The following is a 27998-nucleotide window of genomic DNA, read 5'->3' on the forward strand; positions in this document are numbered from 1 at the left end:
AGCACCAAACTGTCAGCAGGTGACACCTGGAGGAAGAGGAGAGAGACAATCCTGAAGCAGGTGTCAGAGACGCATGAGATTTTGCTCTGGAGGTCCCTGATCTCAGCATATCTTATCTCTAAAGCTTGCTCTGGGCATGACAGGAACAGGCAGGGGTGGGTTGCCCCAGCCAGCTGAGTTACACGATAGCTAACCAGTGCTGTGGATGTTAGCTTGAATTCTTAATCCAATTTTATCCCCCCAGTCCCATCCCTTGTGCTACAGTATGTGAATGATGTGCAGGGAGCAGTAGCCTGCCAGAGAATGCTTTCCCAGGTGGAACAAATTGCATTTACTTCACCCCAAACACTTGCACCGATCCTCAGAGACTACTGATAGCCAAGTGCTGTGCCTGGCTCTTGCACAGGATTTGCTGCCTTTCACATCATTGGCAGATATCTCTATAGCTCTGTCCTGACAGTGATGGGATGGGTTTTGCTGGCTCTGCCCTTTACTAACCAAGGTGATAGAGTGGGTAATAATTGAATGAGTTTGGCAGAGGACAATGCCAAGCTGATTTGGGGAGTGAGTACTAGTGGGATTGTGGTTCCCAGGGCTTGTGGCTGCTGTGAGCTGTGGTCCCAGGCAATAGGAGCCAATTGCGAAGAGGGCCATGAAGGCAGGAGCAACCAGCTGCACAAAGGGGACAAGTCTGCAAGTGCACAGGCATCTGTTCTGTGCTCCCTGGCCCAGGAGGCCTTGTGGAGCCACAGCTGAGCACAAGTCAGCAGTACCAGAGGGTTGCTAAATAAGCTCATAAAGCTTGGGCTGTGGCACTAGGACCACCAAAGGTCACCATGTGAAGTCATTCTGCTATTGTGAAGGTACCAGCTGAAGAAATGTGTCTAACAGTGGGCACCACGCCCTCGGAGAGAGTGAGTTTTGGGGACAATCCAGGAGGGAGGGAGGAAAACAGGAGGGGATGCAAGGTGTGTGGTTAGCCTGAAAGGGCCAGCAGGTGGTACCCAAGGCAGAAACGAAGGAAGGCAAGGACAAGGAGGCAGAAGGAGACAATAATCGGCCCATCTGCCCCTTTTCTTCACTGAACAAGAGGGAATGGGGCTATGTTGCAGCAGACTTGGACTGTCCGTGCTAGGGCGGCCTGAGGCGCGGGGCAGGCGGCCGGGGGCCCTCAGCAGCTGTGGCGGCGGCGGGAGGACGGAGCGCGGCTGCCCCCTGCTGGCCGAGCCCCGGCGGTGCCGCCGCGCCCGACCCGCTCCGGAAAGCCCCTCGGGTCAGCTGGGATGCTCACAGGCAGTTTCAGGCTTCGGGGTGGTGCAAGGGAAGAAATGGAGAAGCGTATTTAGCCCACTGGTTCTGCAGGGTTGCCAAATCCCAGCAAAAAATGGAAGTATGAGAGCGCAGCTCTCAGCGTCCCGTGGGGATTTCAGTCGCTGATTCGCACCCCGGTCAGGGAGCAAGTGTCTCAGGTAGTCTGGACCCAGATTGCTGAGGGATTTGAACACTATCCTTGGAGAATGCATCCTGAAGGGCAGAAAAGGCCTGATGCTCCCAGTGAGCTTTCTCAAACAGGGCAGCCCTGTGAATGTAAGATGGTCTCCTGGCTCAGCAACGTGTCAGTTTGTAGGCAAGAGTTGCATGCGATAAATTTTTTTAGGAGCTGCCCAGCACAACTAGGTTGTCACAGTAGTGAGTATGGGAGCTTTACTGAACTCTCAAACATGTAATCAGTGAGCACTATAAAAACCAATGAAGTGCAAACAATAGCTAATGAAACCACACAGTGTTTTAATGTAAGTTTTACTGTAAATAAACTGAAAAGAGTAGAGGCCTTACCTATACCTCAGACTAAATGCTTAAGTACATCTGAAGGTAGAAACACCAGCAGAAATGCAAGTGAATAACAAAGGGAACAACATCACAACAGAGATGTTCTTTACATCAGACAACTGGATGTAACCCTGTTTGCTGTCATGCTAGCAAAACTGACGGCAAGTCCCAATCCCAGCTCTTCCTACCTCTGTAGATTTCAACTGCTCCTTGTGCTACCTTATCATAGAAGCATACCACATCCTATTAGGTCTTACAGAAAGATGTAAGTCTTCATGCAGGAGTTTGTTGATGTTGCAGTATTACTGCTGGTCAAGTGGCCTTCTTTGTGGAAGCTTCCCTGTGTGATGAAGCACAGAGAGTAAGACAGCAAGTTGATGCAAATGGGTGGGATTTGGTCAACATGCAGGTAGTTTTGGGGCAGCTTTTTTATGATCAGAAGCACGGAGGCAATTTTAGCTTTGCCTGTGTGGTGCAATTTAATTGGTGTAGAAAGCTAATCAGCAATGGGCTTTTGCAAGTATTATTGCCATACATTTAGAAGTAAGGACATCAGAAAGGACACAGTCCTCTAAGCTGCGAGGTGGGAGGGATGTGAAATCCGCTGCCTCACAGCCTTTGAATGCTTTGAGTGCTTCTCCTCCCAGCCCCACACACAGCAGATGGTTGAGCCTTGTTCAAAAGTAAACGCTGAAGTGCCTCAGAGAGGGTCGGAGGCAGCAGGGTTCCAAAGGGAAACACCGAGGTACCTCAGAGAGGGGATAGCGTCAGGGGTGCTTCAGTGGGAAATACTGAGCTACCTTCGAGAGGGGGCAGTACCGGGGCGGCATTAGCTGGAAACACCGAGATGTTTCCACAAAACGCAGAGGGGATGCCACTGGAGGGGGAGAGTTCAAAGGGAAATGCAGAGGTACTTCAGAGGGGTTGGTGGGGCAGAAGCCCTGAAGCACCTTAGATGGGTCAACAAATTGTTTTGGATAGAAAATGCTACATACATTCCTAGAATGTATGTAGAATTGCAGCAACTCTGCTTTGGGAAAGAAACTTTGAAGAAACTCTACTTTGGGAAAAGAAACTCACACCTACAGTATAGCCCTGCACATGCAATTTTAACTTTGCAGTTCTTGTAGCAGTGTTTGGCTTTGGTGAGGCCAGTGTGTGTTCGTTAGCAGTTGCTGTAGGGTGGACTCTTGAGGAGAACGTGAAGCTTTTCACGCAGGAGCTGGTAGTGTTGTTGTGGAAGTCCTTATGCAGGTGTTTGTTGATGTTGGAGGAGTACTGCAGGAAGAGTGAAGGCTTGTCTATGAGATGCAGTAGAGGGTGTAAGAGCAGTTTAATGTGAAGGAATGAAATCTGGTGAGTTCCAAGGTAGGTCTTGAACTGTTGTTGGTTAGACAGTTGTTGGTGTGTGAGTTAGGTGTAGCATAGGGTGCAAAGTTGGCTTTGCATGTGTGGTGTAATTGCGTAGGTGTGGAATGCTAATCAGAAGTGGGCTTTTGCGAGTGACCCTAAGACTTATAAATCATCTGGCTGCTTCAGACCTTTTCCCTCACTGTAGTAGGGCTGAGGAAGCCAAGGCATGGTTGCAGTGTTACCAGACCCCATTGGAGTACCACACTGCAAACTTGAACATCTCTTTATGGAGAAAGAAAAACAAAGGTAGGTAAACCTGGTTTCAAATGATAACATGCCTATATGGATGGTGAATTCTCCTCTGTCCAGGAAGACCAGGGTACACGTGCTATTTCACCTATTTCTAAAATTACATTTTTGACTGTATTGCACATTATCAAAATAAAGCTCTTTTTTTTTTTCTTTTTTTTTTTTCATGCTTAATTCTTATCACATGATAGTAACTAGAAATAATAAAGATACTCAAGTTCATCCTAGCTGAACTGAAAGACAGGTAGAAGGGGTGTGGACTATATAGTGAAAACAAAATCAAATGTACCATCTCGTTACCTTTGAGAGTGTTTTAGTCTGTTTAATTCCTTCTCAATGTACCGTGTATAATAAGGCATTTAAGTTGAGAATGTCCCTCTCCTCTTTGCCAAATTAAAGGAATCCAATAAGGTTCCTCCTTTTATCATCTTAAGCCTACATTGCATTCTCCTGCTCCCATTGTTAAGGGGCCACCTTTCTCCCAGTGAAAAAGGCACAGAGATTGTTGTGTCCTTGGGTAAGGAGGGGTGTGGAGTTGACAGAGGGGCTGGACTGCAGACACCAGGCAAGGGGCTCTTGAGGTGCCCCAGAATCGTGGTGTGAGGTAAGTAAAACAGGCCACCACAAGTCAGGAGTGGGGTCAGTTCCTTGCTTTTGAGGTGGGGGGGGCTGTGGCCATAGTATTTTGAGTTGGGGTATGACCTCAAGCAGTGCTGCCATGGGACAGATACTGTTTTTATTAATGTCAGTTTTAAAGTCAAGAATGGTGAGAACCTGACATCCACTGATAAAGTGCATGAATCTAACAGTGATAATTCAATAACAGAAAATGTTCTTTTTACAAAAATTGTTCGTTATCTTGGATATCTGCTATGCTGGAGGATTTGTTTCTTAGGGAAAGAGAATACCAGGAAATTAAATAATTGAATTGTGGTGTTATACGCATTCACTCCTCTTTTCTCTACTGCATAATATTTATAGCTTTTTTTTTTTTTGGTTGGTTGGTATTTTAATTTGGATTGTTTGAAAATTAATGCTATTTTAGCTCTACATAGGTAATCTGTTATTCCTTTATGAGGTCCTTCTATCTCAGCTCACTATCACGTATCTGTGGCAGGATGTGATCATCACAAAATTAGCTGTATTAGATGTGATCATGGCAAAATTAGCTGTAGCTTATACTTCTATAAAACAGTTCAACAATATATTGATTTTGACAGAAAATAACTTCACGGTGGAAAACTTGAAGGAAACTACTGCTGATAAATTTAATTGTTAATTGAATTATTTAGGGACAGCAAAAATCCCTACTCTTTTATCCTTTGCTGTGCAGAAGGTGGTTGGACTTTTGCTTTGCAATGAATGAATGTTATAAAAAAATTTATCCCCTGTGAAGAAGCAGGGTAGATTTATTCATGCCATATAAACACTTTATATTAGCTATGTAGAGAAACAGCATTTTTAAAAACAAAACAAAACAAAAACCTTCAAAGGTCCCTGCATACCTCTTCTGTATGTGCTATGATGCCAATTTTCTTGAGAGCCTTTGACAGCTTATTTCCTTTTAGTAAAAACTAAATAATATATATATTTTTTAAAGAAAAGTAAACTGTATTGTGCCAATGAAAGAAAAGTATTTTACTACCCAAATCAGCTTAGTTCACAGCTCCATGAAAACCTAGTGAAAAAGAGGAAGTTTGCATCAGGTTTAGAGATTGTTTATGGGCTCATGGTAATGCACGTTTAGTATCCACAAATTTGCATTGCAATTGCTAAGATAGTCCATGAGCACTGGAACTGTACCTAGCCTGTGTGTTCATTTCCCACCATCAGTCTTCTCTGTTTCTGGAGGTCTTTGCAGATGATAGTTATATAACTATTTCTGAGCGGCGCAAAACTTCCAGAGTTGCAATGCCTGCCCGGCTGCTGCTAAACTACAACTGAGTGTTACAGAATTTGGTGGTGTTAGAATAGTAGTGATAGCTGTTGATGTTGTTACATTGATGATGTTATAGCAACTGATGTTGTTATAACCAAGACAAGAGATGCAAGGAAAGGCAATAAATTGTATTAAGCCAGAACACATTATTAGGAAAGACATTTTCAGAATCATAAGCCTTTTCTTGTGAGACTTGCAGGAATATGAGAGAGGGTTTATGCATGCAGAAACAGGCCAGTTATTTTCCAAGTCCACCACGTGGCCTATTAAAGGAAAACTCTTCTTACAGACTTTTTTTTTTTTTTTTTTTTAATAGCAGCATTAATTACTTGAAGTATCTTTATATTTTATTTTGTTTAGCACTGATCTTCAGTGCTCTCTGACAGGAGTTGGTGGGGATCTTGATAGCAAATAATAGTGGTATGTGCAAGTGTACCCCAAGGTAACTAGTCTTTTTTTCTTAATCATTTTGTTTCAATTTATCATTTAAATTAGCAATATAAATAAAGCCAAAGCACTAACATTATCCAAACAATGCACCATGATTTAGAAAATCCAACAACTAACAATATTATTCTCCCTCCCATGATTCATCTTTTAATCTGTTTAAATAATAATAATAAAAAGGAGGAAGTCATATTTCTTGCCCAGACTATGTGTGTGCGTGTACATGCCTGGCAGCGCATATCAACAACACCCAGTGTTTTACTTTGGTCTCTTGCCAGCCTCCTTGCTAGCTAGCATTGCTCTGTTATTCATTGAAACAGGTCTGTGGCCACAGGCTGTTAAAGAATGGACGCTGTGGCAAGGCCAAGAGAGCATATTGCCGGCCCCACGGGGGAAGGCAAGCCAGCTGAAAGGCACTGGCCAGCAGCGTGCTGCTGTATCCTGCATGAAGACTTGGTGTGCCAGGTAGGAGTAGCTCACGGGCTACCCAACGAAGCGGCTGGCCAGCTGACAGACAGCTCATCTCTGAGCTTCACGTAGCCTGCTCTTAACAAATTATCCAGCAACAGAGAGGTTATCCCCTCCCTAGCTGAACATTTCTGTGGCTTTGTTCCTCTCAACTGCTCAGTGGATTTGTGTGCAGCGAATGAGTGCTCAGTTCAGGAACCACTCTGACCCACATAGTATTTTAAGGAAAATTCTGGGGCTGTGTTTTTTTGTTCCCCTACCATGCTGAATCCCACTGTGAAGATGGCTTCTGGTTTTAGGAAGAGACTCTGCCTGGGTAGCTTTGAAATGTTTCTTGTAGGGCTGCTGAAAAATAGACTTCACCAGAGAGAAGGAAGGAAGGAAGAGAAATCCTGTTTGCTGGCTTTCAACAAGATTGGCAGGTTGGTGAATAAGGCCCAAGGTCAGAACGGTGCCATCAGACAGGTGTGATTCCAAAACCAGCAAATACTGTACCAAACTCAGCCCAAGGATCCAGCCCTGACCAACAATGAACTTCCAACCTACCAAACAAAATTTCTGCCCTCTCACTGCTCTGTAACAAATGAGGTCCTGCCTCACTGTTATTCAAGCATTCTCAATGCCATCGTCAGGTAGGTGAGCAAAGGGGACATCCACACCAAGCTGTATGAACACGATAGTCCAGAGAAAATATCCCTGTTTGTACCTTTGAGCCCGTGGTCCTACAGCTGCAAAAGTCATGTTGCTTCCCTGGGTAATGTCAGGAAAAATTGCTGTCACGAGTACCTGTGGAAAAGCACTTGCTGAAGTTATGTATTCAGTCTTGAGGAGGGGGCAGGCTCAGACTACATCTTCCTTTAACATCTTGCCACGGCACCTATGAGGCCTGGGACTATTTTTCAAAGAGTGGATGAATATTGACACCCCTTAGCTGCTATTATTTCCAGTTTTGCCCGATACGATCCTGGTTTGCCTCTGAGCAAGCAGACCCTGCAGGGCTTATAGAAATCCTGCGGAAGCTGAAGGGCTCAGCCTCTGGTTTCCAGAGCAAGCACGGAGTTTACTCCTGCTCACTACTCCTGCCTTTAACAATAACGTAGCAAAGAGAAAGCTGGGAAAACTCTCCGGGGTCGCGTTTAAGGCCAAACCCCGGTGTCTAACCTGAGAGCAGAGGCGATGCCTGGTTTTCCAGAGCCGCGATCCCACAAGCTAGGCTCCAGGGGCGAGCTCCCAGCGCCACCTGGTGCCCTGCCCGGCCCGGGTCCCCACCGCCTGGTTTGAGGGGGGAGAATTTCTGCTCTGTGACCCTTCTCTGGCCACTCGAGCCATCCCTCAGCTTCAGAGCAAAGGCTCCGCGCTGAGCCGAACAGCGTTTGCTTGGGCATCCTGTGCCAGCTCGCTGCCGGAGCTGACCCGGGCTGCGGGTAGCCCAAAGGGTCCAAGTAAATCCCAGCCTCCCCGAGCTGCAGCCTCCCTTTCCCACAGCTCCAGCTGGGTCTCTTATCTCTGGAAGCAGAGGCAGTGTCCTGGCCGTGTTGGTGTAACTGGGACTGATAGGGCTGGTGGTGGCTCTTACAAGGGGCAGTGCCACCCTCCCATTCGTGTCCCCAGCTGAGCTGGTATAAAGCAGGGGGAGGATGCGTGCTGTCTGTGGGATGCTGCTGGTGCACCCTCCCTCAGGCTGCTGAGGCAGACACGCTGTTTGGCATTGACTGATTCCCTCTCCGCTAGCTTACAACTCCAGCCTGAGCAGGCTACATCTACAATTCCAGCTAATTAGCACTTTTGCTGTCAGTGAATAGCCATGAGCTCTTCTCACCTAAACAACAGAGCTGAGAGCCGCTTTCGAGCCCCAGAGGAACATGAACTGCAGACTGTGGGGAAGAAAGCTTGGGATAATCCTGTTTACAATGGTTCTCCCTCTACCTCCTTGAAGATTCGAGCCATCTACAACCCCAAGTCCATCCTGGAGAATCCCTATGAGAACTTTGAAGAGGTGGGAGACCCACTGCCCTACCAGACAGAGCAGAACAAAGCTGTGGATGGGAAGACAAGTCCTTTCCTCAAGTGCTGCTTCTACATCTTCAGAGGCATCCGAGGTAAAGTTATGATATTTCTGTAGAAAGGATTTACTAACCATTGGGAAGATATATCTTATATATATCCTTATATATCTTATATATCCCATTTGGGGGGGGGGGAGGGGGGGTGTTTGTGTGGACTGCAGGGGTGCAGAAGGTAGAAAGTACATAATATCCGTGTAGTACGGGAACCTGCTCACTACAGACCGACATTATTCTGAACGTCATCTTTAGCTGATCTGAAAGGATCATCCTCTCGTGTGTCTTGCTGTGCCTCCTGGGTCTGTTCTGTCATCTTTGCTACAAGGCAGGAGGTATGGAGAGAATGGGAGTATCCTTCAGTCCAAATGTCATGTTCGAAAGAGATGACTTCCCAGGCTTCTGAGGTTGGAAGGTGCCAAAGGAGACACAGATGGGTACATACTTCATGTATGAGGTGATACATTTTTCATGTCATGTTTCCTGAAGAAATACCTGAAATAAAACCTCAACTGGTATAGTTTCACAATTGCAGGATGCAACCTGAATGATACTGGACAAGACTCGTGGTTCTCCAGGTATAATTTTGGTCCAGTTTCGGAACCAAATTTTCAAGGATATTTGATGTTGCTGCATTCAAATATTCCGAAGTGCACTTTTTTTTCCCCTTTGTCTCTTTTCTCAACATTTGGTACTAGGAGTTCCCTGCCTCATGAGGTGTTCATTCACAAGGACATAGTTCCATCCATTTAAAGTACACTAACATCTTCTTGTCTCTTGTTGCTTATAACACAAAAAATGAGAATAAGATTCAAATCTTCAGGAGCCCAATGACCACGATGGCTGAGCAGCCAACCTTTACTATATACTGACTCAGCTTTACTGTTACCACTTGCAGTAATGTCTCTGCTCTGTTGTTATCCACTGTTCTTTCTTTGTTTCTGTTGTGGAGTTTTCACACGGGCCACATGCTATCCTCCTGCACTAGAGTAAATCCACATCTTCTTTAGGCTCTCGTTTCTGTTTCTGGTCTATTGCATGGCCAGAGCAGTCTTTTGGTTTGTCTGTCCAGGAGTGAGGGTGGCAGCCATCACGGCAGCAAAAAAGCTCTCTACTTTGTTGAGATGCCAAAGAGTTATCATTATGACAGCAGTGAATGTGCGTTGGAACAAGCAAAAGCAAAAAAGCCTGTCTCCTTCCTCTACCTGTGATGACTTGAGATGTGTGGCCTTTGATCCCGATTTGCAGGAGGATGATAGTTGTGCACCAGTGGGGATAGGTATCAGGGCTGAGCTCTCTAGGAGGTGCAGAAAGCAGGAAGATTGTGGGTATTATTGATGCCAATTCCATCACTAGGCTTTCAAGTGGAGTTTCTTATGCCTTTCAACTTAAGGAGAGATTCTGAAAACACAACACAAAGCCATTACAGCAAGAACAAGTAAACAAACTAATGGTGTTAGGCGGGTCATCAAAACCATAATATTGAGGCTTCTTTTAAAGAAAGTGTTCCTGTCTTTTTGATCAATCCTGATGACATTTAATGAGTTGCTTTTACTTTGTGAAGGAATCAGAACATTAGCTGGTATAAATCTGCACTGAAGCCAGCAGAGCTCCATTGATAGACATCCTGAACACGATTTGGCTCTAAATTGTATGCTGAAAATATTGAGTTGGGCTATTTGATTGAGTCTTATGACATATATCTTCAAGTATGTGAGTAAGCAAGGGACAAATATTTGGAGCTTGATAGCTCAGTATACATAAAAAGAACTAATAGCAGTAAAGCTAAAATCAGATGCAGTTCTGCTATGGAAGTCCTTATCAGAAGGTCAGATGTTGGCACATGCATGACTGAAATGAAACTATGACATTCCAGGAATGTGACAAAGTCTTGTGACAAAGACTGAATTTCTGCAAAAAGTAAACTGAAAAACAGGCAGAAAAAAAATATAAATAAATAAATAAATAAATCCAGTCCATATTGAAGTCTGGCAGAAAACTGAAGAGTGATTTAGCAAAACATAATGGTCATCAAATTTCAGTTTTGGCCAGCCTCAAATCTTTTGTTCACACTGGAATTTTTCATTTTAGAGGTTATTTAACGAGTTTTAGTCAAGTTTTGAGATGAAAAATAGTTCTGTTTTGAAAAGTTACAAAAATCTAGCAACTCACAAGAGTGTTCTTTGGGAATGGGACTCCTCCTATAGCCTTTGAGAATGGCCATAAAACTTCTCAATTTTTTTCTTTACATCCCTCAGGTCTGTGGGGCACTACGCTCACTGAGAACACAGCTGAAAACAGAGAGCTTTATGTGAAGACCACACTGCGAGAACTTCTAGTCTATATTGTGTTCTTGGTGGACATTTGTCTATGTAAGTACATATCATATCTCATAGCTGTCTTTTCACGCTACATGAGGGGAAGAAGGTGAGGTTTTATTATTAGACTTCCTCACCCTGTTTTAGGTGTTAAACTGATTGTACATATAATCACTGCAGCAAGCAGGTGTGCTGTTGACTCACAGAATAGCTGCTGCACACACAAGTAAAATGGCTGACAATTGCCCTAGACTGAATTGATACCTGCTAGATTTACGTAAACCACATTATCAACTCTGTTGACATCACGGTCCTGGAAGAGTCTGCACAGCAAGATTATTTTCACAGCAAATGTTCAAACATCAGACAGCAGCTCTAGAAACTTCTTGGGATCAGAGACACGGGGTTCAGAGAGATTTTTGTCTCTGAGGCTGATGAGGTGCCTGAGGTGATAATGCAGATGGCAGCTTGTGTTGTTCTTGGGTAGATTTAATGCAGCCCTGTACTGAATGCTAATGGCCTTTGTGTGGTTAGAACAATGACTGTTTGTTTTTTGGGAAGGTTCATTCACTATCACAAATGAGCACCTGTGACACAGAACAGTGAAGAGGATTATATTTCATGGACCCTGTAGTAGGAGAGACAGACAGACAATACCAACCCAAGTTACTATCACACTGACCCATGGAGACCGTCCTTCCTGAAGAAGCAGGGCATGCACACAGACGTACATGCAGTCGCACACTGACTCATCTAGAAGTGTTTGGGAGGTGAATGTTGAATACCTGCTGCTTTATTTTCACAGTATTCTTTCAACAGTAGGACTTGTTCCTAGTGATTGCCGTGATGGATGCTTTTCTGCAGGGAGGAGCTCTGGGTAGTTGAAACAACATATATTTATTTGATTTTTTTTTTTGGTAGACAAAAATTTAACTGGAATTTTCCACTACAGGTTAGTCTCTATACTTTCATAGCTTTATATCAGAACTAAGTGCACACAAAATACAGCTCATGAATTTTGTTATGAGAAAGAAGATTTCTTTTCCCCCTCAGAAAGACAAAATTTCTGAGAGAAAATGTCACCCAGGATGTTCAGTTGCATCATCCAGTGGTCTTCGTTGGCATTTAAACTCCTAAAATATGTCATTCTGACAGTTTAAATTCTGGAGGATGCAGAAAATAAAGTTGAACTCCCTAAGCAATCAAGAAAGTAATGTGATTAGAGGTCTCAAGGTTTCTTCTCTTCTGCCCTGCTCAGCTTACTTACGACAGTAGAAGCTATGCAGAAAATGAATGTATATACCAGGCTCTGATATTTAGGTGTAAGAGAGGACCTTCCTTTTGTCTCTTCTCTTAGTGACATATGGAATGACAAGTTCCAATGCCTATTACTACACCAAAGTGATGTCTGAGCTCTTCCTGCAGACCTCTTCAGACAGCCGTGTTTCTTTCCAGTCCATTGGCAGCATGTCTGACTTCTGGGTGGTGAGTACACATCTGGCCTGGCATGGGGAGCCCTGGAAATCTCAGCTAGGGTGGGATATTCAGTTACCTCTGAATGTGCTACCTAGTGCTTTTAGCAAGCCATTCTACAGCTGCTTGCCAGCTACTAGCAGTAGATATGGTATCATTTACATGCAGAATACACACTGATTTAGAACATTATATATCCCTTTGAGCACTGTGGCCAGAATACTGACTAGGCTAAGTATTGTGTGTGTCCAGAAAAGTCCATTCCAGGCTTTCTTGTGACAGACATAGCTTTGAATCCTGCAGTCTAATGTCTTCATGCTGGTCTCTTAGTAATAATTTTATCTCCATTTTCATGGGCAAAATGGGATCAGTGTAGTTAACTTGTAATTTATGCATGGCCTGGCCTGACCTGTAGATTCTTTATGGAGAAACTGGATTCAAATTTGCACTGACTTTTACCAAAGAAAATAAAGAGGGGAAAAGATGTTGGGATCTATCACATTTTTATTAAAGAACTGGAGAAGGAATAATATGGTCCACAGTGAATGTCGTTGAGATATTGCAACCACGTATCTCTAATGGCCAGCCAGAAATTAATGGTCAGTTAGCTTTGCCTTTTTTCTGGTATATTAAAAAAGCACAATGAACTATGGCACTGTTGTTTCCCCCACTGTTTACATGGAACTGGTCCACCTTGTTTTAATAATTCATACCTTATGCCAGGACAGTTCCTCCAGACTTGTGTTGCCTGAAAAGGAAGGGACAAAGAGGTTGTAGGGCCCCTGTCTCCTTGTTAGCATAACGAGGTGCAGCAAGCACCTTACAGGCCTGAGAGGAGCCACCACACTACCCTGCTGCCCAGCATCCCTCTTCTACCCTGCAGCTCCACCCAGCTCCATATGGGGGCTCCCCTCCTTAGCATATACGCAACGGGAGCTCTACCAGTAGAGCAGTGTGGGTCAGGTCTTATCTCAAGCCCAAACTAACAAAATTCCTCTGATATGTAGGCTATGAACCAGTTGCTTTCTTCTCCCTCTCACGCAGTATGCACAAGGTCCTCTTCTGGATAATCTTTACTGGACAAAGTGGTACAACAATGAGTCCCTAGCAGCACACAATACCCAGTCGTACATCTATTATGAGAACCTGCTGCTGGGTGTCCCACGGATGCGACAGCTGAAGGTGAAGAACAATTCCTGTGTGGTCCATGATGACTTCAAGGAGGAAATCTCAGGCTGCTATGATGTATACTCAGAAGACAAGGAGGAAAGAATCTCCTTTGGACTTGTCAATGGAACAGCGTAAGTACATCTGCTGTTTGGGATTAGAATATTTGTGATTTTTACATTTTTTTAAATTGCCCCAAATTAGTCTCTTCTGGTTAAAATAAGATATGCTGAGCTGCAGAATGAATTAGTAGGGGTGAGTTTCTCACACAAGGCTGGAATTCCCCTTGCAGTTAGAGGCAGCAAGTCCTTTGCATCAAGCCTCTTCAAGGAGACACAGACTGAATGCTAGAGTGGAACCTGCTGAGAAAGCCATGAGAAATCCAGATGAGAATTAGGTAGACATTGTTTGTCTGTTTTTAAAGGAGTGCACCCCTTTCATCTTGAAAACCTATTCCCAGCTTTTTTTTGCCTTTTTTTTTTTTTTTTCTCCAGACAGAGGTGTCTGAACCATTTTCTTAAGACCCAGATTTCTTAACTTCTAATTCTACACTGAGATGGAATATAACATGTAAAATCACCATCACACTTGGTTATTTATTTATTTTTTACTGATTATTCATGTAATTGATGTGGATTTTCCTCTATAATAAAGTGAGGCAGCTGCCATTTAATAACCCCTTGCTTGCTGCTTGAGTCTTGATCTGTGAAAAAAAAAGCTATTTTTCATACGGAAATTTGTGTGCAAGAGCGTTCTAAGCAGAGAACTGCATGCAACATGGTAGGAGGCAATACAACAGACCCTGTGAATAACCTTGAAAGCAAACAAGGCTATGACATAGCCAAAGAGCCTGCAGAATTTTCCCTCCATTTGTGTTGTGTCACTGCTGGGAAGCACTAGATCAGAAATCTATCAACAATGAAAAACTGGTGTAAGCTCAGAACTGGAGTAGGAGTTATGTGCCAACTCTTTGATTAAACTGCTCTGTCCTTTGAAGATGCCGTTTCATTTCTCCTGACTGCAAAGTTCTATCCAAGACTGTGGGTGGTAAGTGATGCCTTTTCTCATGGGTTGTCTGTTGCAGGTGGAGGTACCATTCTGAGGAAGAGCTGGGTGGCTCATCTCACTGGGGAAGACTAACCAGTTATAGTGGGGGAGGATACTACATAGACCTCAAGTTGACCAGAGAAGAGAGTGCTGAAGCCCTGCAAATCCTGAAGGAGAAGTTGTGGCTGGATCGGGGGACACGAGTTGTCTTCATTGATTTCTCTGTGTATAATGCAAATATCAATCTGTTCTGTGTTCTGAGGTAGGCTGAGTCCCACTGGAAATTCTTCTGCCTCTCGCTTGTTTCTCAATGTCACGTATTCTTAAAACGCAAAAATAATCTGTTCCACTATGAGGTGTAGGACTGAATGGTATCAGTAGATATTGTATGGATTAGCAAGAAGACTTGGTCTTTCTGACACAAGTAGACACACTTCTTTTGAGCTTTCATGCTTTTCTATCACAAGTAGTGAAGCAGCAGAGAGAAGAATGCATAAACACATGCACAACTCTTCCAGTCACAATTTGATGGATAGCTCATACTCAGGTTTGATGCTTCCATCCCACCATTTGTAATTAACAGTGTTTTCTTGTTCCCTTCAAGGTTAGTGGTTGAGTTTCCAGCCACTGGTGGTGCCATCCCCTCCTGGCAAATCCGGACAGTCAAGCTTATACGATATGTCAGTGCATGGGACTTCTTCATTGTTGCCTGTGAAATCGTCTTCTGTGTCTTCATCTTCTACTATGTGGTGGAGGAGATTTTGGAGTTGCGTATCCACAAACTTCAGTACTTCACCAGCATCTGGAACATATTGGATGTGGTTGTCATCCTGGTAAGGATGCTTGCACGCTTTTTTTTTTGGGGGGGGGGGGGAGGAAAAAGGGCAAAGGGGTACAAGAGACAGCTAATGAAAGAATGGGGAAACTGGTCTAGACAAGACAAGAGCTGACGTGTTTTGCTCCAATAGAAAAATGGACTGGCGGAGTAAATGGTCATGTGGTTTTCTATCAGGTATTAGAAAAAATTCTTCCCTTAATGATGCTTGAGAAGCTGTGAAGTCAGGTCATCACTCAGTCCATTAGGGCCTTATTTCCATCCCCCACCAGTAGAGTGTAGGTATGAAGTGTGATACCAAGTAATTCTGTGGCACTTTAGTATCTGTGGACACTTCTACACTCACTGCAGACCCTTCTTCTTCACAGCTCTCCATCGTTGCTATTGGATTTCACATCTTTCGCACCATTGAGGTGAACAGACTGTTGGGAGAGTTGTTGAAACACCCTGACACCTATGCAGACTTTGAGTTCTTGGCATTCTGGCAGACTCAGTACAACAACATGAATGCAGTCAACTTATTCTTTGCCTGGATCAAGGTATTGTAGGGGATCTGGGGGGTGCCTGGGCTCCAGTCTCAGACCTGTTCTGTTGGATATCCTGAGGGCTAACTCCTCTATCTCTCATAGTGAATGAGGATAACACCTGTAGAACAGGGAAGGATTTCCTCAAGTGTCATGTGCTCTGTTTTGTAGTAAATCCAGGCAGCTTTTCACCTTCATAGCACTCCCTCCTTTAAATTTTCATTTGACTCAGGGAAAAAAGTCATATATTTATGACCCAGTCGTAAAATGGTGGCACTCCCAGGGCAAACAACCTGAACTCTAGGCCTCTATTCCCCCAGCTTGGCTGTCTCCTCAGTGCTTTGATACCATAGAGAAACTTGGTCTTAGTAAGCAAGTACATGTAGGAAAGAGACTGATCTAGCTGGTGGTTTGGCCTAATTTTGTCCCTGTTCTGTCTTCTTGCAGATATTCAAGTATATTAGCTTTAACAAAACAATGACACAGCTCTCCTCCACACTGGCACGTTGTGCCAAGGACATCCTGGGCTTTGCCATTATGTTCTTCATTGTCTTCTTTGCCTACGCCCAGCTGGGTTACCTTCTTTTTGGGACACAAGTGGAAAACTTCAGTACCTTTGTTAAATGCATGTAAGTGTATTAGTTGTAACCACATTTTCATCATTACCAGCTGTCGTCAAAAGAACTTTAACTGCTTTCCAACCAATAGCATATTTGCTATTGCAAATATGAATGTCATTCAGACACCTCTTGTATTTCATGTAATAAAGTCACGATGGCTAAAAAGTTGCTCACAGTCCCACACCTATAACATCCTCGTGGACAAAAGAATGTAGTGAGAAAATGGAAGGTTACAGACAGATTTTTGTTTGTCTGGTGTTTGTAAGCAGCCCTTTGGGTCAAAGGAAAGCCCAGCCTTTTCAGGCTGAGAATTCAGTTCTGTTTTGTTGTAGTCTAGGCAGCTTTCAGCTAATGTGGAGTTGTTAGGCACACCAAGGACGCTTTGCGTGCAGTGTAGCATATAGTCATTCCGCAGAAAATTATTGTAGCTGAGCTGTTAATATAGTTTGTGTTCACCAGATCATTATGTCTTCTTCTCATCTGCTGTGGGTCCATAAAAGTGGTAGAATGGTTTTGATTGCTGCTGAGACCTTGGCAACTGTGTTTTTATACACCAGCAGGTGGCTTTTGCTCTACTTAGGTTCAACTTCTCTAATTCTGGGAGTAGGAACTAAATAACTTAAAATAAGTCTTTTGAGGTAAGCTCAAAGTGTTTTCTCTTTAATAAGGAAGAGGTCTAGATAGAAGCTCTGGAGCTTTGAAATTCGCTAGCTTCTAGATAAAGCCACAGATCACATCATTTCAGTGTACAACAGCTGCTTGAAAACTTGTCCATTTTTCCTCAGATAGTGCATTTTAATAAAAACAAAGTTTTGATACAAATATTGTTTTTTGCTTCAGGGCTTTCAAAAGAAAGATCGGAAGTAATGCATTTATCAATATTTAGCTTTAAACACCAAAATGGAAAAAGTCAAACTGTTTGTTATTTTTGTTTTATATAAAACATTAAATATAAAAAATAAGAGTGTTGGAATTAATATTGAATATATAAAATTAAATATAATAGTAGTTGATATTTCACAACTATGCTTATCCAATTAAAATAATTATTTTATATTTGATATATTTTACATTTATATCTGATTTTAATATAACATTTCTGCCTCAACATAACAGGTCATTCTGAAAGTTGGTAGTCATATAATATGCCAATTATAACACAAATTTAACACAATGCTTCCTAAATTAAGCCATATAGTAACATAAAGAAGGTAAGATAGACATTTTCAAAGGAGAATAAATATAAATAATTTCTTACTAGAAGAAGACATTTCAACATCACAGAATTGGCACAACTTGAACCAAAGAGGAAGCAAAACCCTATTCTTCTCTCTTAGACATGAAAAACATTCCCAGCTCTCTCAATATATGAAAAGTAAGGAATCCGAAATGGAGCTTTACCTTTCCTAGACAGGATTTTCAGACTCGATGTCAAGACCCTTTTCTCTGAGCTTCATGGTCTGTGTGTCCCTTTCTGTCTCTGTTTTCCTTTTTTTTTTTTTTTTCTTTTTAATTGCAAAATATTTGTTTGTTGGTTCGTTTGTTTATCAGAGTCACCTCAGTGGCCAATTTCCAGAGAAGCCCCATAAATAACGATCAGGATGCCTTAAATGGGGGCAAGAACAGTGGGTAGATGACACCTTAGGAAGGGTGTCAGGGAAGCGAGTTAAGAAGGACAATCCTTCAGTCCACATGCCCAGTCAGGCAACACGTGATGTTAGGGAGTCATATGCTATAGCAGTGTTTTTCAGCCTGTGCTCCGTAGTCCTCTGGCATCTGGTCCTGTGAGAGGTTACCTCTCTCTCTCACAGGCTTCCGCCTGTGACCATTCAGGCTGCAGGTGGGTTCAGGGTTCTCCTCAGGACTATCTTAGGAGGTAGAATAAATGTATGTGCCTTTGTGTGACCTTGTGCTCTACCTCTCCTCCAGCTTCACACAGTTTCGGATCATTCTTGGTGACTTTGACTACAATTCCATTGACAATGCCAACAGGGTCCTTGGGCCTATTTATTTTGTCACCTATGTGTTCTTTGTCTTCTTTGTGCTCCTGGTAAGTAAGAAAGGCCTCCTTGCCTCTGTTTTGGCAGCAGTGCTGGAGATAACGCGTCATAGCAATCCCTCCCCTATGTTAGGTGCAGTGCAAATGCTTAGAAAGAAAGTTTCCTGTACAACAGCTTTGTGGTACAAATAGTCCAAAGTAGACACAGAGCACATCATTGCATTTGGGGATTTGATTGATACTCAGGGAGATTAAGGGCCATATTTCCATCATTTATCTTGAAGACTAAAACTAATTGGGAATGTCACTCGTGTGGTACCTGAACTCAAGAGGATCAGTTCAGCTGTCTTCCTAGGCAGTGGACCCAGAGGGTTGCTCATTGTGTTAAATTCTGAGTACCAGGGATTCAAAAGTAACTTAAGATTCTATTCCCATGCGCCCAAAGATGAGCCAGCGGGGAAGAAGACCAGCCTGGCTCAACAGAGAATTGTGGCTTGAGCTTAGGAGAAAAAAGAGGGTTTATAATCTTTGGAAAATTGGACAGGCCACTAAGGAGGACTATAAGGATGTAGCGAGGCTGTGCAGGGACAAGATTAGGAAGGCCAAAGCTCATCTGGAGCTCAATCTGGCTACTGCTGTTAAAGATAACAAAAAACGCTTTTATAAATACATCAACACAAAAAGGAGGACTAGGGAGAATCTCCATCCTTTACTGGATGCAGGGGGAAACTTAGTTACAAGAGATGAGGAAAAGGCGGAGGTGCTTAATGCCTTCTTTGCCTCAGTCTTTAGCGGCAAAACCGGTTGCTCTCTGGATACCCAGTACCCAGAACTGGTGGAAGGGGACGGGGAGCAGGATGTGGCCCTCACCATCCACGAAGAACTGGTTGGTGACCTGCTACGGCACTTGGATGTGCACAAATCGATGGGGCCAGATGGGATCCACCCAAGGGTACTGAGAGAACTGGCAGAGGAGCTGGCCAAGCCCCTATCCATCATTTATCAGCAGTCCTGACTATTGGGGGAGGTCCCAGCTGACTGGCGGCTAGCAAACGTGACGCCCATCTACAAGAAGGGCCGGAGGGCAGACCCGGGGAACTACAGGCCGGTCAGTTTGACCTCAGTACCAGGGAAGCTCATGGAGCAGATCCTCTTGGGAGTCATCATGCGGCACTTGAAGGGCAAGCAGGCGATCAGGCCCAGTCAGCATGGGTTTATGGAAGGCAGGTCCTGCTTGACGAACCTGATCTCCTTCTACGACAAAGTGACGCGCTGGGTGGACGAGGGAAAGGCTGTGGATGTGGTCTACCTTGACTTCAGCAAGGCTTTTGACACCGTCTCCCACAGCATTCTCCTCAAGAAACTGGCTGCTCTTGGCTTGGACTGGCGCACGCTTCGTTGGGTTAGAAACTGGCTGGATAGCCGGGCCCAAAGAGTTGTGGTAAATGGAGCCAAGTCCAGTTGGAGGCCAGTCACTAGTGGCGTCCCCCAGGGCTCGGTGCTGGGGCCGGTCCTCTTTAACATCTTCATCAATGATCTGGATGACAGCATTGAGTGCACCCTCAGTAAGTTCACAGATGACACCAAGCTAGGTGCGTGTGTCGATCTGCTCGAGGGTAGGAAGGCTCTGCAGGAGGATCTGGATAGGCTGCACTGATGGGCTGAGGTCAACTGTATGAAGTTCAACAAGGCCAAGTGCCGGGTCCTGCACCTGGGGCGCAATAACCCCAAGCAGAGCTACAGGCTGGGAGAGGAATGGTTGGAGAGCTGCCAGGCAGAGAAGGACCTGGGAGTGATGGTGGACAGTCAGCTGAATATGAGCCAGCAATGTGCTCAGGTGGCCAAGAAGGCCAACGGCATCCTGGCTTGTATCAGAAACACTGTGACCAGCAGGGCTAGGGAGGTGATCGTCCCCCTGTACTCGGCTCTGGTGAGGCCGCACCTCGAGTACTGTGTTCAGTTTTGGGCCCCTCGCTACAAGAAGGACATCGAGGTGCTTGAGCGGGTCCAAAGAAGGGCGACAAAGCTGGTGAGGGGCCTGGAGAGCAAGTCCTATGAGGAGCGGCTGAAGGAGCTGGGCTTGTTCAGCCTAGAGAAGAGGAGGCTCAGGGGTGACCTTATTGCTCTGTATAAGTACATTAAAGGAGGCTGTAGCGAGGTGGGGGTTGGCCTGTTCTCCCATGTGCCTGGTGACAGGACGAGGGGGAATGGGCTAAAGTTACGCCAGGGGAGTTTTAGGTTAGATGTTAGGAAGAATTTCTTTACTGAAAGGCTTGTTAGGCACTGGAACGGGCTGCCCAGGGAGGTGGTGGAGTCACCATCCCTGGAAGTCTTCAAAAGACGTTTAGATGTAGAGCTTAGGGATATGGTTTAGTGGGTACTGTTAGTGTTAGGTTAGAGGTTGGACTCGATGATCTTGAGGTCTCTTCCAACCTAGAGATTCTGTGATTCTGTGATCTTGCAGGAGAAGCTAACAGAGAAGGTGTTGGACCTGGGAACAAATGTATTTTAGGCCATTGTTCTAGCTGCAAAGCTTTCCTCCCTGGTCCTTCCCTTTGCCCACTTTAATTTGCACAAGGTATGCCCCATGTGAAAACAGATGCTTGTTTAACTAAACTCTGCACATATATGTCTGTCTCTTGCTTGCCTCAGCTGCTGGAGCAGGCAAGGTGACTCAAGCTATTTCATCTATTTTCTTCTCCTTTCTCTAGAACATGTTTCTGGCCATCATCAATGACACCTATTCAGAAGTCAAAGAGGAACTTTCAAGCCAGAAGGATGAGCTGCAGCTCTCAGACATCTTGAAGCAGGTGATGAATAGCAACAGCTGTGCTACTTTCTAGCCAAATCCTGAAACATTTTCTTGGAGTTCTTGACCTATGTGGAATGTATTAGAGAAAAAAATGGTTGCCAGCTCCAGGTCCACCTTTCTAACACGCACAGTAGCAACAGGAGTCACAGTTCCCTTTGGGATAGATCAAGCTTACAGATGCTTTGGCAATTGGACGACGATAAAGCAAAGGTTGGGGGAATCCTGTTGCTTGAGAATGCTGGTAGAGTTTCTGAGTGACTTCCCTTCCCTGGATAGTCTATTGACAAAGCTTCTTCAGTCCTTGATATAGTTAATATTGTGCACTTTAATCAATAACAAATAAAGTGACAGGTTCTACTTTGATGATCTGAGCATTTTACAGTGATGCAAATCTGGTGGGTTACATCTGGATTTCCCATGGGCAAATTCCAGAAAAGATCCTGAAAGTTCACAAGTGTCTATGCTTTAGAACCAATATTTTGCAAAGAATGGTATTTGTGACATTATCTTAAGCAGTGGATGAGTGGAAGGTCAGGTAAATTTTCTCATGGAGACTGGGTACCATGTTGGTGTTGCTTTGAAGAAGTGATGCTAGTTTATTCTTTATATATAAGTATATATAATAATATATAACATATATATTTATATACTTCATCGCATTGTATCTGTACTTCTGGAAAGCTCAACAGCTCCTTGCATTACTCAGCATCTGCTCCACCCATATCGTGTTTTCAATTCTTTCTTGTTTTTTGCTCTTCTGCCTACATGATTCCATACCCATTTACACCTTTATTAACAGAGTTACAACCGGACACTCATGAGGTTGAAGCTGAAAAAGGAGCGGATATCCGATGTGCAGAAAGCACTGCAGAATGGAACTAAAGAACTGGACTTTGAGGACTTCAAGAACAGTTTGAAAGAGTGAGTGAGTCAACTTGAGGTGTAACCATTTATCCCTTTCAGTCAAACTTGTAATTTAAATTCTGTGGTACTCAAGACCTAGAGAGCAGTTAGCTCAGATTGGGGCAATGCCACATACATGTGCTCACATGCACACACACACACAATAGTTCTTATCTTTCCTCACACATTTAATCTCTTGATCTAAGTGGTGTTGCATTGCTGTCTCCTTCCTATATGGGATATATAACTTTGTCCCTTGCAAGAGGCAGCAATACACTGATTTCAAAAGGGGTGTTCCTGTACAGTTAGAGCCTACCTGTGTAATTCAGTGCCTTGAGCTTTCCCTTTCTGTTCTTCTGCAGACTGGGCCATGCAGACCACGAGATCACAGCAGCTTTCTCCAGATTTGATAAAGATGGCAACCACATCCTTGATGAAGAGGAGCAGCAGCAGATGAAGCATGACCTAGAGGCAAAAAGGGTAAAAGAAGGGCAAGGAAAGAAACTTTCTGTTTGGTAGAGATCATTCCAAAGTGGTCACAGGACTATTGGGGTTTGTGGTGTAAATGAAGCAGGCAACACAGCTCCAGTTCTGTCTGAATAGCAGCTGAGTATGTGACCTGCCTGCGAAGCTGTGTGTTATTCAAAGTGAAACTGTCACGCAACTAATATCCAGTTTTGTAGGAGTAACTTTATCTATCTTCCAGGTTGCTCTGAATACAGAGATTGAAAATTTGGGGAAGTCCTATGGTGGCAACAACTTAGATGAGAGTCTGACCTATGTGGAAGCAAAGAATAACCATGCCAGTAAGGCCAGCTGGGTCTCCAAAGAAGAGTTCCAAGTGTATGTTGGTGCTGGTATTAGTTTAACCCCTCTGCAAATAAAAGTATGATCCCTGCTGCTTTCTCCCCTGATATAACTATTCACATTGGTGCTCAGCATTTGCAGTAAGATCTTGTCCTTTTTTATCTTGCACACGTGTAACTGCTCATGTCAGGAAATAATCAAGGCATTTCTTGTAATATGTTTTGCTTGCTCGCATAAAAGATCAGGCTAAGAATTTTTTTTCTGCCTCTTGAAAAAACTCTGCAGCTGTCAGCTGGCTACAAGCAATACGCTGTCATGTTTCAGGTAGAAAGTAGCTTGAATAACCTGCCCAGGGAAATTTGATACTTTTACAGAGTCCCTGTGGGAATAAACATCCTTGGTTTATAGCCTAGCTAGATGTCATCATCCATGCCAGAGAATAACACGTGGCTGCTTGTTCCAAGAGAGGAGCATTGGATAAATACAGTACAGAGAATCAGGGTATCCCGATTCTGCTACTGAGAAACACTAAGCAATTCACATAGGGCCACATGAAAAGAGAAGAGGGTGAAACATTAAATAGTAGTACGATTATAAGGTGTCTGGACTGTAATCAAACTGGTTGGGATCCATCCCCTGCAGAATCACTGATCACAGATGAAAATCCAATGCAGCAGGAAGTTATGTGCTCAGTGAGTATGAATCAGCATCTCTGATGTGGAGCATTCATTCCTGATTGAGATCTGGCCCATTGTCCATAAGATACCTGCTGCAAATCTTAGTGTTTATCACAAGAAAAAAAGTTGTAAAAATTCTTCATGTCTTCCCCAGCCTCCTGCAACGTGTGCTGCATCTGGAACAGTCCATAAACAGCATTGGCTCCAAGATTGATGCAGTTGTGAGCAAGCTCGAAGTCCTGGAAAGAAACAAGCTGAAGAGAAAGGACCTGATGGGCAAGTCACTGGATAGCGGTAGGAAGGTTGGTAGTGCGCCACCACTCATTTGAACCAACTTCAGGGTAGGTGACCAGCCCTGCTGTGCAAATGGGCCTGGTATTATCTTTGTATTTCAAATCCCTATTGGTTTAAGACAAAAAGGGTTGGGCAGGGTCAGAATTTTACATGAACCAGCCTCCTTTGGTCACAAGAAGTGACACAGGATTTCTGTGAGCATTCTTTTAGAGGACAAAAAGGGATATCTCTATTCTCATCTGTCTAATACTTGTTTTTATATTAATCAAAGCATTGCAGCAAACAGTATATTGGATCTTTAACAATTTTTTTTTAAGTATCATGTACAGCTTGTCTCTCTCCTGGAGTGCTGCTAGACTTCTCGCTATGTTACTAACAAAGGTCACAATTTCTTCTGGTTAACAGGATGAAGAACCCAGTCAGGAAGAACTGCTCCACAAGAACCTAGACCAGCCGGTGAAAGAAGAAGCAAAAGGCTGGGGAGTGGAATGTCTACAGGGAAACAACCCAAGTGACAACTCTTCCCAAAATGGGGTCTGCCCCATCTTGCCCAGATCGAGTGTACCAGGGTCTCAGGTGCCCAAGAACATCCAGCTGCAATCTGACATGCACTTCTAGTGAACAGCCCAGTGCTCCCTGTCTGGCTCCTGCAGTACTAAGTCACTGTCAGCTCTTTTCCCCGCTGTTAGAATAGTCAGAACAGCTGAATGCAGACACCACTCTTGCCAGGGACTGATGATGGGAAAAATCAGGGATGCTCTTTACCAGTGTAACGAAGTGTGATGTTGCAAACCTGAAACTTCTAGCCCCACTGTCTCTGGACTAGGTGGAAATTTGGAACCAGGCATTGTATTAGGTTTTTGTCTTTGAATAAGACAACTTAAAGTACTTTTACCTATACTTTTCCAACATGTAAAGACCTCAGTGCTCTGGAAACACTTGGATCCAAAGTGGGAAACTGCAACTTGTTCTCTACAACGTATGGTTACTGTTAGAATTGTCTACAGGAAAAGAGGTGGTAAAAGTGTAAACATGGCAGAATACAATCATTAGTGTGAGACAGAAAGGAAAGAATAGTTATTTCCATCTACCTGGTTACCACCAACTTTCTTCTGTTGGTGTTTGTTTCCAGAACACATTGGTAACCTTCTCTGTACCTTAGATTCAGAATTTGAGAAAAGAGGATACAAACATCTAACTCAGGATAATTAAAATGAGATTTAACTCCCAGAGTAATTAGGAGGAAATCTGAAATACAAATGGAGAAACAGCTGTTACTGGTAAAGTCCTAGGTCTGAAAGTTAGGGAACAGACTTCATAGTTTCTAACACAGGTGTTGGCACCAAAAAAAATATCTATATGTTGTCTATTTCACACTCCTTGAACTGCATTTCAAGGTACTGAACAAAACTAGCACCATATTTACAAAGTTATGACACTTCCCATTTTTGTCAAGGTAATGGTTTTGCTTGCACTTGTGGATGTTGACACCAATTTTGTTTGAGGAATATTGTGAAAGATGTGATGAACATCAGCCTCTCAATCACATGCAAGATGCTTTTTTTCCAGGCATTTTTCACTTGGAGACTCCTCTTTCCTTGCAGTTGGGGCAGATATTGCAGCTAATACAAGTCAGCACAGCATTTGAGGAATGTGTTCTAATTTACACCTTTGGGGAATCTGGCCTGTTGTTCTACATTCCAGCTCATCAGTTCAGTTTTGTGTTGTCTATGTTATTGTAACCCTAACAAGCACATGAATGGTTAATATATTTGAGGAATGCTGTCACAAGATCATCTTGTGAAATGAGCAGGGGCAAAACTTTACTTGTTGGTTACACTATTTTCCACTTTTTATAGTAAACTTCATCCTCAGGCTGCTGTGAAGTTTAGCTTAGAGATCACTTCACCACTGAAAGGCAACCACCTACAGACTGAAAAAAAAAAAAAAAAAAAAAAAAAAAAAGTCATTTGGGGAAAAGGGGAAAAACTTCAGGACAGGACCACTGTCAAGGTTATTTGAATTATGTTAACTGCTGGTATTCCACAATAGTTAACTGCAAGTAGGTTCTGTAGGCTCAAAGCCAATGGAAATGTGAATTGTACCAGACCACTGCTAACAAGTCAGGTGAATGCTGCACTATTTGATATGCTATGCAGCATAGTGAAAAGCTCAGTGGGGATATTGTGCAGTGGCAGCTTGTATTGCCATGCTTCCAAGATGGATGTGTCCATCTGTTCTGGGGGAAAGCCTCCCTGGGAGTGTCTGAGGGACCTCAGGAGGATCAACACTGTCCCCATATGGTCCGAGCTCCAGTCACAGCTACACAACATCACTGACAAACTGAAGAAGAGGGTCATTCATCTGCAAGAGCCCAGCAGGAGCTGTGAGACCTTGTCACTCAGCCCACAGGGAGCTTGGACTTCTGCCAGGAGCTGTGGATCCACAACCTGCAGGGTCACACAGCTCTAAGTCCCATCAGCTGCTACTGGGGATGAGATTTCACTGTGAGACATTGCCATGGTTCTTGATTCCCAGTTCCATTCAATTCAGAATTGAGCAAGAGCTCTTTGCTTTCAGCTTTTCCAGCTGAACACAGTGCAAGGATACTGCTTATTTCTTTCTACTCTCAGCATTGAAGCTATTGTCCTATTGAAGCTATTGTCTTATTCAGGAGAAAATGCCCTATGTCAGAGACCTGAGAAACTCTTGAAAATTTTAATTGAACAGAAAATCTATTTGCAAAATTATAATCCATCAGAAGAACTATGTGCTTCTAATTAGAATGTTTGTGACTGCAGGTAGAAAATTTGTGGTTAATGAACTGGGTGCTCAGCATCTCAAGAAGCAGAGAGGAAAGTTCTTCCTTAAAATTATTTGCTGGACCTTGTCTGAGATCCTGCCTCAATAGCAGACAATGATTACTGAGGCCTAACTGAAACAAAAACAAACAAGCAAAAAAACCACCACCAAGATGTTCTTTGAAATCTCCAGAGGGGTGCCTACCTCCTCCAGAAACATAGAATAGCAGGAGAGGGCCTGGGTCTGCATTACTGCGCAGATATCAAATAATTTGGAATTTGTGAAGAACTAAGCTTGGCACCATGGAAGACATCCAAGCAGCAAATGTCTGCTTCGGGTGGTTGATGCTGTGCTGGCAGAGTCAGTGGAAGATATGTTGTTGGATGAGGTTCTGCTCCTCAGCATAGCAATTACCATGAGGACAACAAGATTCTGCATCCAGGTCCCACCAGAAACAAGAAGGTGAGGCCTTACTCTAATTAAGTCTCAGATTTCTCACAGCGAGAGTGTTTCTGCCCAGCAGAGAAGCTGGCACAAGACCTCCTTGTTTATTGGCACCACCCGGTGTTCCTGTTTCCCTCCTGCAGCTCACCCACAGGGGCAGGGATGCTGCAGCCACTGCAGGGCAGCACGAGAGCCCTGCTGTCACTGCACACCAGGAGCCAACCTCTCCTCTCTTTCAGAGACCCCTGTAAATGTCAGGGAAGGTAGGTGAGGCAAAAAGGTGATGGTGGGGCAACAGGGCAGGGACAATTGTCCACAGGCAACCAAGTCATGTGTAACATAGGCTGCTATGTAGGGCAGTAGGCTACTGGAGGAGCAAAATGGTCGTGTTTCACTGTTGGGTTTGTTCATTCCCAGGACCTGGGAAGGCAGCTTTCCCTGCAAAGTGAGTGTGGAGTCTCCATACTCCTCTGCTGAGAAACTTTGACCCGGGTCTGGCAGGGATCAGATGAGAACCCAGGGTCTCCTGGGTCTCAGCCAGAATCTGGTCAATGAGCTCCTTTCTCCCTGCTTTTAGTCAGAAAGGCCACTCTGCTCACCATGTGCTGTGATTTTGGTTGTGTAAGTGTCACTGGGTGTAAAACCAGCTCTGTTACTATTAGATTCCTGTGCCTGTATTGACTTCTCTTACATGTACATCTCCATGCAATTGTGTCTGGTCTGTTCCTTGACATGCTGTCATGTAAACAATGTGTCCTAGAGCAGAGCAAGGCAATTACTTGCCCCCAGCAATCACTCATGTGTAATACTCAATTGTGTGTTCAAGCTGGTTGAGAAACAATATAAATACACTGAATGGTAAGTTCATGT

The 27998-nt window shown here is 43.9% G+C and overlaps 1 protein-coding gene across 2 annotated transcripts; it reads left to right on the plus strand.

The window, feature by feature from the left end:
- Window positions 1–552: 552 nt before the first annotated feature.
- PKD2L1 (polycystin 2 like 1, transient receptor potential cation channel) lies at window positions 553–27995 on the plus strand. 2 transcript variants are annotated; one of them, XM_013104782.5, is made up of 16 exons: window positions 553–914; window positions 8283–8445; window positions 10665–10778; window positions 12082–12209; window positions 13242–13498; window positions 14449–14673; window positions 15016–15244; window positions 15615–15785; window positions 16218–16399; window positions 18320–18440; window positions 21101–21199; window positions 22001–22122; window positions 22467–22584; window positions 22811–22947; window positions 23743–23890; window positions 24288–27995. In XM_013104782.5, exons 1-16 carry the CDS (start codon window positions 879–881, stop codon window positions 24498–24500), a joined length of 2463 nt encoding a protein of 820 aa, XP_012960236.1. In that variant the 5' UTR covers window positions 553–878; the 3' UTR covers window positions 24501–27995. The 2 variants fall into 2 exon arrangements, with proteins under 2 accessions (XP_012960236.1, XP_005025282.1); XM_005025225.6 differs by lacking the exon at window positions 553–914 and having other exon boundaries at window positions 7787–8445.
- The last annotated feature ends 3 nt before the right edge of the window (window positions 27996–27998 follow it).

This window comes from Anas platyrhynchos, chromosome 6 (assembly GCF_047663525.1).
Source record: "Anas platyrhynchos isolate ZD024472 breed Pekin duck chromosome 6, IASCAAS_PekinDuck_T2T, whole genome shotgun sequence".
In the NCBI taxonomy this organism is placed as follows: Eukaryota; Metazoa; Chordata; class Aves; order Anseriformes; family Anatidae; genus Anas; species Anas platyrhynchos.

Bases quoted from the DNA above. Each gene is read 5' to 3' on its own strand.
- PKD2L1 (XM_005025225.6), top strand. From the start codon at position 8,151: ATGAGCTCTTCTCACCTAAACAACAGAGCTGAGAGCCGCTTTCGAGCC. The intron at 8,446-10,664 runs GTAAAGTTATGA...TACATCCCTCAG, and splicing joins CATCTTCAGAGGCATCCGAG to GTCTGTGGGGCACTACGCTC. The intron at 22,948-23,742 runs GTATGTTGGTGC...TGTCTTCCCCAG, and splicing joins TCCAAAGAAGAGTTCCAAGT to CCTCCTGCAACGTGTGCTGC.